Genomic DNA, 12,916 nt, shown 5'->3' on the forward strand with positions numbered 1-12,916 from the left:
CACTGAGTACCACAACCTCTCAGCACCAGTCTGGTCTCCTTCCGATTCTCAGGCAACCCCTCTGTCTTTCCTCCGGGATGTTGTTTAAACTCGTTTCAATCTTGCTCTTATTAGGGAACAGAGAGGTTTGCCTTCACTCACTGGGGATGAACCTTGTCCTGAAAATAGCAGGGGTCTGTCCAGGAGCGCCGGCTACCAGGCACCACGACGGGAGCCCTGGGATCCTGGAAGGGGAGCTGGAAAAGGGGGAGGAGGGGGCAAGTGGCAGAGTTTTGACCCACATGCAATGGCAACCCTTTAAAGCTGAATTGCCTGTAACAACACTCTGCTACTTTGAGCCCCATGGAGCCCAATATGGGGCTTGAACCCACGACCCTGAGATCAAGACCTGACCTGAGATCAAAAGACGGACGCTTAACCAACTGAGCCACCCAGGCACCCCTGAGCACTACTCTTACATACACCAACGGGTAGTTCTGTTGCCAGATCCCCAAATCATTTTAACAAGGAAGAGAATAAAGTTCCATACCCTGGAGTTGGGGAAACTGTGTTTCATGTTGCCACTAATGATGGGCAGAGAGAACACGGTACCTTTGCCCTGGCCCCCTTGAGTTATGTTAGGTGTGATTGCCTACCGGTGCAAGAAAAATAGGTATATAGTCTCCATAATAAAGGACTTGGAATGTGGGTTTGGGGGGGCGGTGCAGAGGGTGGGCAAACAGCCCTTTGTACAATGCCATACAAAGAAGGGATATAGCAAAGTGATGAAAAAATTCAGATCTGAAGCCAGGTTGCCTGGGTTTAATTCTCCCAGTTCTGCCATTTACTAGCTGTGTGACCTTGGGGAAGTTACTTTCTCTGTGCCTCAGTCGCCTCACCTGTAAAATGAGTTTAACAAAAGTTTCTACCTCTTGGGATTGTTGAGAGGATTAAATGAGTCGATACGAACACTAGAATGGTGCCTGGTGCCAAGTGAGTGGTACTTAAGTGTTTGCCAATACAGTATTTATAGTCTATTATCTGTGAATTGGAAATGTTTCCCAAAGCTACAGTTATATAAAATTTGAATGGAGATTTAGAACAGATGAAGGTTGTAGTGAGAGAGCTTTGAAGCCAGAAAAAGTGACTGCGAGGTGGAGGGATGAAGAATGAAATGAAAGCAGTTGCAGGGGCTCAAGGTCAGACTTGCCCAGTAAACTGACCAGACCGTGGGGGTGGGGCAGGGCGGTGGGGCAGCCCGAGCCCAGTGGGAGCTGATCAGGGCCTGGGGTCAGGGGATGAGAGGATGAGACAATCAGATGAGAGGGAAGGCAAAGGGTGACTGTGGGCAGGGGAGGACCCAGAGTCTGGGTGTGGGTGGCTGCAGAAAAAGCAGCTTTGACAGCAACCCAGTTTGGAACTGGAGGTGAGCAAAATTTGGAAACAGAAGCTTATTTTTGGCCTCTCCTCTCCAAAGAGCACTGCTTCTCTCTTGCTCTTTGTCCGATAGTCCAATACCTCCATACTGCCTTGAAAATGCTGCCCCCCAGAGCCAAGCCTTCCCTCCTTTCTACTGCTCCACAGCCTGAAAATGCTCACCTCACCCACCAGTTCCCATTATTTGAGCGCAGGCGCAGACGACAGTCAGACTGGGGAGGAGGGTGTGGAACTCCTCTCTCACCAACAAATCACTGAGAGCCACTGACTAGTCCCTCAAGTGTCTGCATTTTAAAAGGGAAATACTTGTAAACTCAAATGAATGTCTCATCTAGGAATTCTTAATTTAGGGGGTGATGGGGTGGACATAGGTAGATTTCAGGCCTTTGACAGGGAGTCATCATTTTCATTGATTCTTAAAGGGGTCCTGTGACTCCCAAAATGTTAAGAGTATTTGCTTTAACCTACTTTGGCGAAGGAAGTGTAACAAACTAAAGTGTAAGCATTCAGGTTAGTTGGAAGGAAATACTTTTCAATTGGGTAAATCAGTGGTTTGTGTGTGTGTGTGTGTGTGTGTGTGTGTCCGCACGTGTGTGTGTGCACGCCTCCAAATTCTTTCCTTTTTCTATTTTGGAACCATAGATATTTTTCTGAAATATTTTGGATTCACTACTTTCTTCCCACAACATGGCTTCTCTGGTGACTTCAATTGGGGGGTTCAGGTGTGTCAGGAGGCTTGTGGTAGCTGAGGCAGATGAAACCAGCTTGTAGGAGCTGGAATCTGCTTAGTCACAGGTTTCTGACATCCTACATCCTCTTCCTTTCTAGAACAGGAAGTTCTTACTTCCATAACATGTTATCACCAAGGAAGTGAGCATATATTTTCCTCAGCTCCTGTCCTCCTCTTCCCTCCCCCACTTCCTACTGCTGCCTGCCGGCTCCATCCACTCTCCCAGAATGCTTCACTTTGCCATAATGAGATGCTCGGCTGTGCAGCCACCCGACGTCTGGAGATGGATGGGGCCTCCTGTATGCCCTGAGAGGGATGTTAAAAAGACATTGTATTCCTGGAAGCAGGCTAGAAAAGGCGAGGAGAAATGAAGAGCCTGACAGCACACAGACGCCACTGTACAACGAAAATGGTTATTCTTTCTGCCCATACCCTGCTAGCTGGAGTAACTGAAGCAATGGTGTATTTATGAAAGTCACTCTACACGTCATGCATTGTTTAGATTCGATTGGAAAATTATACCTTCTGAGATCGAATTTAATGCCACATCATTAGGACTTGATGAGCTCCATGCGAATAAGGTGAAAATACCCAATTCAGAAAAGAACATGTGGTAATGAGCACAGTTTTATTCAAATACTCTGTTAAATCCCTAGGCAGGTGTGATTTCCAAAAAATAAAAGGCCCTGGGTAAAAAAAAAAGAAAAGAAAAGTGCCAGTTTAAGTATTCTATAGTTGTGCTGGAGAAAAAGATTAGCAAAAAAAAAAAAAAAAGAAAGAAAGAAAGAAAGAAATTGAAATTGAAACACTGATGTCAAATCTCAGCAGAATTGGAAAATTCTTAGCTTTTCTGAGAGATCCCTAAAATGGCAGCTTCATAAAGAAGGAAACCCAGATTTTCTAGATAACTTAAAAACACAGACTCATTTTTACTTGAAATAGCCCCAAGCATAAAAATTAGCCAACTGCACCTCACAAGACTGCATGAAGTTCACAAGGAAATATGTGAAAGCATCACATAATTGGCGCTCATGCATTTATTCCTGCTTCTCTCTCCCACTTCTATAAATGCTTGTACATATTCTATCATATTTATCCCTTGAAGATATTATTCCCATGTTTGTAGATGGAGGAATGAAGGCCCAGACAAGTTTAATGCCTGCTTAAGTAGGAGGGTCTGCGTCTTATTCCAGGCTGACCCAAGGGTAATACCTAAAGACACTTTGCCTCTGGTATAGCAGATTAAAAATCTGTGGCACTCAGGGAAGGGTAATATTACTTCAAAGCACAAGGAAGAGAAATTAGTCACTATGGGAACACAATATGTGCTTCTATTTATGTAGAATCCCCTGTAATTTACTACAATCTGTTTAATTGTTTAGGAATTTCTTATGTACATCTGAACTTCCAGTAGCAATCAATTTCCATTAAGCTAGTTTTCAGAGAGTTTGAATGACACAGCATTGATACTGGGTACTCATTTTTTTTCTTTATTGTGTAAAGTCTCACATTTCAGTTTCAAACTAGGCTAATTTCACATTGGTGGCATGTCTTGGTGAAGAAAGCTTTTGTCCCTAACTCAATGCTCACTGTAAACTCTAGAAAGGAGAAAGGAAGCCAAGTTAATAATACATAGTGACTGTGGAGTCAGGGACCAGCTTAGAGGAAAAGAAGGGTTCGTGATGATAAACTGGCTGTGAGGGGGAAGGGTTGATTCAAGAATATGATGAGTACTGCTGCTCACAGGTATGGAGCCAGGTATTTTTATGTGCTTTACTTATACTTACTCATTCACTTATTTCTCACAACATACCTAGAAGGTAGTTCCTATTATTTTCACTATTTTGTGGATGAGGAAACCAAGACACACAGAGATGTGAAATAATTTGTCTTCAGTGGTGGACTGACTTCTTAAGCCAATGGGCTTTTAATCCAGGCCATCCGGATTAAGCTTATGTTCTGCTTCAGAAAAAAATGTCAAAAGTGCTGCCATGGCTAAAAATGCCCAGTGTAGAGTTGGTTCCAGAAAGTTCCATCTCTTAAGGTCTCTCTTTTTTGTGTGTGTGTGTGGAAGTTACATTATTGCCCCAACAGAGGCTGATGAAAAAAAAAAGGAAGACCTTTTAACGTACATTATAAACGGACATGACAGGATATCAATTCTACAAAGTAATCTGGAGTGATTAGAAAGAGGTCACTTGCTTGTGTGTCATTTTCAGTGTTCTAACCTCTAGCATAAGAGGGGCAGGGGAAAAGGAAGCGGATGAAAGAAAAAGTGTAGTGAATAAGATATATGGTAAACGATGCCATCTTTTCAGCTTTTCAATCATAACCAGTTTTGAGGAGAGACTGTCCCTGTTGGTGACAATGGAGGAAAATGTCTACTTCTGTGCTTTTTCCATTAACCTAGTAATTGGGACATGACTATGTATAGGTATTGAAAAACAAAACCTACATTTTTATTACCGTATGAGCATTTGTGGCTATTGCAAAACTGTTCTATGTATATATGTGAAAAGCACCATAAGTTAAGGTGGCATTTTTATGAAATTCAAAGCTTAAGAGCTGAAACTGTTTCCCAGTAGCACAGGCCTCAATGGTTAAAAGGTTAATTCCAGTAGGCTGAAGAGGCTGCCCCCTCCCACTGATCTATCAGAGTAGGGAACATATTATATTCAGCAGAGCCTCATTAGATACTCTAGATAAATAATCTCATTAATAATATACCATGAAGTCAATAGTTGCTATTGAAATAAGGTCAAAAGGATAAAATAGATAAGAAGGATGGAGTAACCTGGAAATAATCTTTCAGACTTGTATTTTTCATAATATATATCTACAAAGGCAGCCTGAGTGTCTACATACTCAACTCTAGAAAGAGGCCAGGTTTCACCATCTTTTAAAAATAGATTCACCTCCATATCATTGTATCCTTCTAAGTAAACCTCTCAGGTATGGAGGGCATACATTAACCTGATTAAGAAGAGAGGGAACATTATAACACAGGGAGTTTGACCACTTAGGGACACTATTCCTTATTAGCTAGGTGGCAAGATACTGAACGGTCTCAACCTCAGTTAACTTACCTGTAAATTAGGAATAATATTAGTACCCTCCTTGGAGTGTTGTGAGGTTAGGTGGAATACTTTAACAAGCAAAGCACTATAAGAGTAATGCCTATCACATGGGAAGCAACAAAAAAAAAAGCTGTCATCATTTGGATTAGCAAACTGTCAGTTGGTTATGAGTTTGAAGAAATAAACTATCCTGACCTCTACTGATATATTTACTTTTTTTGGTTTGTTTGTTTCCATGTAATCCCATCTAGCCTGACTTTTGATAACTAGTGGAGTTCTACATACTCTTTCACTGCAATCTGAGGCTGAATTAATTCCTCCCTGACCTGAGTTCTTTCCAATTCTCTTCCAATTTTATCAGGGGCATATTTATCTATTTGTCTAAGCAGGCCCAAGTTTATTTCAGCCTTAGGACTATGCCATTCTCCACTCTGTATCCCCATCCCCAACACATGCAGAAAAGCATGCTATGGTGGGATGTGTGGAATTTGGGGAAAAGTTTTACTCTACCAACACAGTCCCAAGACACTAACTTTCCCCCCAAGGATCTGAATATAAAGGCACAGAAGTGTAACATTATTACCTCAGTAAACATCCCCACAGAGATCAAGTTGTTTGGAGATGGTATCAATGAGAAAAAAGTTAAATGTTCTAATACATATTGAAAAAATTTCCTGTTGAATTTCATAAAAAAGAAGGCAGTATTCCAGCTATGAAGTATAGAATTTGTATTAGATGGCTATAACAACTCTCAAATGGGAAGGAAGAGTAGTTTACCCGTCTTTGGAGTTTGAAGCTTTGATATTGGTACAGGAGGAAAGACCTGGTCTAGGAGTTGAAAAACCTGAGTTTAGTTATTGCTTTGTTATTACTAGTTGAGTAACTTGGATTAGACATTTAACTCCATTGGACCTCAACTCTCATATTCTTAAAATGAGGAAGCTGGATTTTCCCAAGCCTTCTCCCAGATCTAAAATTTCACATTATAGTCAACATTCAGTTCACTTTAAGGAACAATTAAGGAGTGCCTATTATTTGAAAGCACTGTACTAGATGCTAGGGACATAAAGATAAATATAAGAAAATTCCTGCCCTCAAAGGTTTATAGTCTTGTGGATTATTAAAATGATGGGGAGATACCTGCAGAATATTATATATAAAAAAATATTATGATTTGTGTAAGTTCTTTTTTTTTTTTTTTTTTAAAGATTTTATTTATTTATTTGAGAGAGAGAGAATGAGAGACAGAGAGCATGAGAGGGAGGAGGGTCAGAGGGAGAAGCAGACTCCCTGCTGAGCAGGGAGCCTGATGCGGGACTCGATCCCGGGATTCCGGGATCATGACCTGAGCCGAAGGCAGTCGCTTAACCAACTGAGCCACCCAGGCGCCCCTGATTTGTGTAAGTTCTATATAATTTATTACTTCCTAGATAATGATAGGCTGAAAACATAAATGGGATAAAGAATGCAGGAGCAGCTCTTCTGTTTCGAGTAAGGAGGGACTTTCTTAGAATTAGATCTGCCCAACAAGGAATGGCCTATTTCAGAGTCCAGAGGTACTTACCCATCTCTGTGAGGCCCAGCTGACAGACCTGTCAGGTTAAAAGTCACCAATATGGATGAGAATCTTGAAACCTAAAGTGGATAAATTCAGGTCAATTCTGAGATTCTATGATTAGGCAAAGTGATTCATAAATATTTGAATGATAGAAACATGATAGAGGGGCGCCTGGGTGGCTCAGTCGTTAAGCGTCTGCCTTCGGCTCAGGTCATGATCCCAGGGTCCTGGGATCGAGTCCCGCATCGGGCTCCCTGCTCTGCGGAAGCCTGCTTCTCCCTCTCCCACTCCCCCTGCTTGTGTTCCTGTTCTCGCTATGTCTCTCTCTGTCAAAAAAATAAATAAAATCTTTAAAAAAAAAAAAAGAAACATGATAGATATAAAATTATAAGGATGTAATTTACCCATGAGACATTAGGCATTAAGAGGGATGGAGTATATACTACAACAGGAGTGGTGTAGGATAGAGGAACTGGTTTGATCCTGTTCCTTCAAAATATCTTGGTTTTGGCGTGACATTTATCCCCTGACTTGAAACGTAAATTTCAGAACCCTGAAACTCAAAAGCCTCGGCTGAAGAAATCTAAAACCAAAATGACCAATGTTTTGTTAACAATTGTTTGTGGTGTAATCCTATTCCTTGAGGGGGTGTGTAATGCTCTTGGCTGTAGGTTGGGGTAGGGCCTTGGAATACAGGTAAGTGGTGTAGGTGTCCTGTGATGGGGGTAGGAGGGGGCTATCCTCCCTAAATATCTCAAAATATTATTCTGCTACATTATGGTTAAGTGTGATGAGTTGGTTGGAAAGCGTTGAAAAAAGTGGTTGCAACTCGTGAAAATGGTGCGAATTCTTGCCTTAGGAAACTCAATGGTCCTAAGAATTCACTTAAATTAACACCTTCTTCTGCCAAGTAACAGCCAAATGAGGCCCTCTTAGCGTCAGGGCCCTAATTTCCTGTATCCTGTGTGGGGCGTATGTGTGTACGACGGACAATGCCTGTAGCATTCGAAGCCTTTAGAACAGCCCACTTTTGACCAAGGGGATAGAAGTGTGGTGATTCTGGAAGAGATGTACGTTTCGAAAACAGGGAGAGGATGTAATTGTTGTACAAGAAATGGGAATTTGTTCCTCACCCGAGGGTTTGCTGGAAACGAGGACACGGCGATTCTTTATCCAGTTTCCTGTAGTAGGGAACACCTAGCAAGAGAAGTCCCAGTCCAAGTTCGGCGCGGACTGGGCTCCTGCTGAGAACCGCTCTGAGGCATGCGAGACAAGTGGGAGACCCAAGTAGGGGGTGACTCCCCTACTCCTTGTAGTGGGACACAAGCTACCCCAACGGTGCTTTCCCTTCTCGACTCTTCGCGGAACACCACGCGTGCTTTGTTTCAGAAGCCGACCCATCTTTCTCGGTTGGTCTGCAGCTCCACCAATCCCGCCCGTGACGGGGCGGGGCTTCAGGGTCAAGGTGGACCAGTTCCCCAGCCTCGCCCCTACACGCGCTCTCGGACACCCGGGGGTGAGTGACAGCAGCCGGGTCCAACCTGCTGTTCCAGACCGTGGCCTCCGCCAGGGGCGTTACGGGGACGAGGCGCCGGGCCAATCGCATTGGACTTCAAGGGGCGGGGCCTCTTTGCCAGCTCCAGACCGGCGCCCTCCGCACTCTTTTTGTCAAATGAGAGACGCTGAGGGGCGGTCCCTCAAGCGAGGTTCAGCCAATGGTTGGAGCCGAGGTGGGCGGGCCGGGTGTGCTGGCGGCTGGTCCTCAGCTCCGAGCCGAGGTGCGGCGAGCCGGTGGGGGGACCGCGAGGCGAGCGCGGGAGCCTGGGCGGCGAGTGGGGTGTGAGCTGCCCGAAAATGCACTCGGATGCCGCCGCTGTCAGTGAGTAACAGAGCGAGCGGGCCGGGGCCGGGCGGTTGCCAACACTCTCCACTCCGTTCCCGCAGTCCCCGCCCCCCGCCTCCTGTCCCGAAACGCGCCGGGAGCCCCTGCCCAGGAGCCACCCCTTCCCCTCCCGGGGCCGGGGCGGGCGGTGACGCTGCGGGTGGCGCGGGGGCGGGCGTGGGGGGGAAGGGGCCGGCCTGCCGGGGGAGGGCGGAGGTGAGGGGGGTGGGGACTGGCTCCTTTTCAGTGTTGGGGGCAGGGGGGGCGGGACGTGCGATGAAGGGCTGGGACCGGAGTGCCTGGGGTGAATGGAGGTGGAGGCGGCGGCGGGCGCTAGCGGGCAGGGCCGGGGGTGGCACCGGCGCGGGCAGAAAGAGAGGGAGCGAGCGAGCGGGGCGCAGGGGTGAGGATTTCCTAGGGGCTGAGCGGTGCGGGCGGCTCCGTGAGAAAGGCGGGTGAGTGCGAGGGGAGCGCGGGGGCGGGGACAATGGGAAGAAGGGCTGGATGGCGGGGGTGGGGGGGGAACAATGCGGTGGGGGAATGGGGGTAGCGGCCGAGTGGGGCAGGAGGGCGGGCACGGAGATGAGGGCTGATGTAACGGGAGAGCGAGGTGGTGGGAGGGATTGGGGTGTGATGGGATAGTTGGGGAGTCCGGCGGGCGGGAGAGGCATAGGAAGGGTGGTGGGTAACTGGGAGTGGTGAGAGGGGGCAGACGTTGGGGTAATAGGATTGAGCAGGTGTTGGGAAGAGAGGGTAATTGGGAGTGAGAGGAGAAGGAGGAGGGGAGGGTTTGGGGTGACAGGATGGGGGCAGGGGTAGAGGAGGTGCGGTGGGGGTGTAGAGCTAGTTAGGAGGAAAGGGGGGTTGGGAGGGGCCAGGGCAGGGGGAGGACTGTCAAGTCCAGATTCGGTCCGCGCAGGGCTGGGGGGGGGGGGGGCAGACTATGTTTTCTGGGGGGGGTTCCCCCCCCCCGATCAAGAGGGGGGCGGGGGGGGGGGGAGCCCTGAGCTTGGGGGGGGGGGGGGGGGGGGGGGGGGGGCTGAGGGGGGGGGGGCGGGGAGGTGCCCTGAGGTTGGCGCTGGCCGCGGTTCCCCCAGAGCGGCGGGAAGCGAGGTCAGCGCTGGCGCGGGCTCCGGCTGCGGGACTGGGAGGCGGGGCCGGGGTGCGGGCTGCGGGTTTTCCGCGGCGGGATCCGGAGAGGTCGGGCCCTGTAGACCGGGTGGGGGGTTTTGCGCAGGGGAGGTGTTGGGGTCCCAGGCAGTCCGTGGGATTGGCAGTCTGTGACGCAGTTGTCTAATTTCTGGTCGTCAGGTGTGGACGCTGGTGCCTGGGGACCCGCTTCCCTGCAGGGAGGGCCGGGCCAGAGGCCCCGCGTAAGCGCTCGCGGGGCGCGACCTCTGCCAAGCTTGCGGGGAGGACGCTTTAGGGGTTTCCTTTAGGGTCTGGCTCCAGTGGCCGGGTGTGAAGGGGAAAGGCGGTCGCGCGGAATTCTGGGACTTGTAGTCCGCGCCGCGCGGGGCCGCGGTTGGGTTGGGTGCACGTGGGTAACTGTGGAAACGAGTCCCAGAATGCAGCGCGCCCCTCGGAGCCTCCGGCTCTGCTAACTCGTGCTTTATTCCCAGCGGACCCGAGCGCGCTCTTGGGAGCCTCTCTCGTCCCCTGGGACTGGAGCGATTCACTGGACCTTCTCCCTGTGTCAGCGGGAGGGGGAGAACCAAGCCAAACGCAGTCCTTTCACACTTGGGTTCTTGATTCCCGAGTTGATTACTTCCCCCTGCCTTTGGTGGCCTTATTTGTAGAGTAAATGCTTAGTCTTTTACCATCTAGCACGTAGGCTTGGAGAAACATTCAAGATGCAGCACAGTCTAAAGCAGAGTTTAGGATGCTGTATTTATTGTGGCATCCAGTGTATGTAAACAGTAGGTTAAAAGATTTCGTCTTAGGTAAATCTGGGAATGTAGTGGAGACCCATGTAACCCTTGTGAAGATAATATGGATTATGTGTTTGTATTTCCTGGGCTGTTTGAACTGCCCAAAGATAGGACTTTTTGAAAGAAGATGGTCTTGAAATGAATTGAATGATGGAGGCGGCTTAATGGAATTTAGGGTGGAACTATGCCCATTCATAAAGCCAGCATGAAGATGAGCAAAGGGAATATAGGATGTTTTCAGTTTTCAAGGGAACGTGGGAAGTAAATGAGGCTAGCAGAACGTAAACTCAGTGGACGACCTTAAGAGGTTTTTGTGTTTTTGTTTTTAGCTGGGGCTGTAATTCTTTTTTCTTTGCCTCTTTAATATTAGAGACCATCCTCTCAGTCTGTAGATGCCCCAAACACCACATCCTTTGCCAGTTCCCATTACCATTTATATACTGAATTTGTACATTGCAGAATCTGTCATGTAGAGGGCAATAACATTAGCTTGGAGATAACAGACTATTTTTATATGATACATAAGGTATTATGAAACTATTGGTCGCATAGTCACTGGAAGAATATTATAATGACCCTAATGATAAAATTTTACCAAAAAGTCCTAAAATTTGGAAACCTTTTAGTATAGTTACAAATATACTGAACTTGATTAAGTGATTAGTGATTAAATCATGGCCGAAAAATTGGGCAATGTATGGTTTTTTCAGGAAAAGATTTCTGTCCATCTTATGTTTTACTTAATCTTATGATGAAATATTCAGGAAGCCCTTTGTGATATGTAAATATGTAATATGGACATGTTTTTTAAAATATGCACTTAATGCTGGAATTTGTTCATATAAAACGTAAAGTGTCCAAGGTTGAAAATAAGAGTTATAATTGCCTTCAAGATGGTGTTTTAAAGAAAATATTAGGCCAGTAATTTCTTTCCCTTTTTATTTTTGTTACATCCCAAAGGGCAGATACCTTTTACACGCACACAATCCCCCTCTCCTCCAGCCCCTCAAACCCTAGGTTTCTAAACATGATCAGCTTCTACTTTATGCTGTGGATTTTAGGGTCCTCTTTGAGCCTTTGGGGACGTCCTTTATTTTCATGTGAACTTAGCTGTGCATTTAAACAGATGTTTCTTATACTTAACCCAGAATTTTTTCACTGTTTTATATTGGGAAGGATTTTTAGGTTATCTTGTTTATAACATTGCCAGAAAAGAAAGTCTCCTTCATTTTCTCCATCTTAGAGGACTTCTGTACATTTACTCTTTCCTTCCTTTGTTCCTGCCTCCAAGAAGTGCCCCTATCAATACTTGATCATGCTTTTTCAAATAATTATTTACCATTACATCCCTTTCTGTTTTTATCTTTAGCTGCTCCCAGCAGCTCTTATAGCTTACTGCTTTTTTCCTGACTAATAATACATGTTTGCATTTTCTCATCTCAAGAATAATGATCTTGTTAACTCAGCAGAATAAAAATCAGCCTGTCAGAAACTGACCTCATGATTTGACCGTGTGTATCCATTATTGGCAAGTAACTATACACAACTAAAAATGGCATAAATAATAGAATTTATTATTGTCCAGTAGCAAGAAGTGTAGAGAATAGATGGTTGTAAGGGTGGTATGGTGTCTGAATGATGTGCTTGAAGACTTTAGGCTCTTTCCATCCTTTTATTCCCCTATTTTTAGTATTTGGCTTATGGAAAGCCTCAGGCTCATTGCTTCATGTTGGTAATGTGGTTGCTGTGGCCCCAGACATCATCCCTGTGTGAGACGGGAAGGAAGGAAGGATATTTTCTTACAACTCTCTCTTAGCAGAGAGGAGTCTTCTAGAACGTCACCTTGGAGACTTCCCCTTCAGTTTCATTGGGTAGAACTGATTTAATGGCACTGCTACTTGTAAGGAAGGTTGAAAAAGTGGAAGTCTGGCATTTTTCAGCTGCTTTTGTGAGATGTGGCCTTTGCTAGGGTAGAGGAGCAGTGAGGAGAATACTCTGGGTTGGCAGCCTACAGGTTATATCCCTGAGCCAGCTACTTTGTCCAGCTATCTCTGGCTTGGTCTCAGTCTTTTCTTAATCTGTTGATTTATTTTCTGCCTCATTTAAAAATAATTAAAAGTGACTTACTAAGTACAGATAAAAGCTGTGAAGAGAAGGAAAATAGGGTCGCCGGGGTGGCTCAGTCGGTTAAGCGTCCGACTTGATTTCGACTCAGGTCATGATCTTGGGGTCATGAGATCAAGCCCAGGGTCAGGCTCCACACTCAGTGTGGAGTCTATTTGGGATTCTCTCTCTCCCTCTCCCTCTCCTCTCTCTCTCTAA

At 46.3% G+C, this 12,916-nt stretch overlaps 1 protein-coding gene across 3 annotated transcripts in view; it reads left to right on the forward strand.

The window, feature by feature from the left end:
• Nucleotides 1-8,517: 8,517 nt before the first annotated feature.
• Nucleotides 8,518-12,916, forward strand: part of DCUN1D4 (defective in cullin neddylation 1 domain containing 4) — a 69,460-nt gene continuing 65,061 nt past the window's right edge. For all 3 annotated transcript variants that reach the window (XM_032400343.1, XM_032400344.1, XM_032400345.1), the window contains exon 1: nt 8,518-8,660. In XM_032400343.1, coding sequence (XP_032256234.1) covers nt 8,636-8,660 — 25 coding nt within the window. In that variant the 5' untranslated portion in view covers nt 8,518-8,635. The remainder of the gene's footprint in view (nt 8,661-12,916) is intronic.

The sequence above is a fragment of the Phoca vitulina genome, unplaced genomic scaffold (assembly GCF_004348235.1).
Source record: "Phoca vitulina isolate PV1807 unplaced genomic scaffold, GSC_HSeal_1.0 scaffold3, whole genome shotgun sequence".
Classification (NCBI taxonomy): domain Eukaryota; kingdom Metazoa; phylum Chordata; class Mammalia; order Carnivora; family Phocidae; genus Phoca; species Phoca vitulina.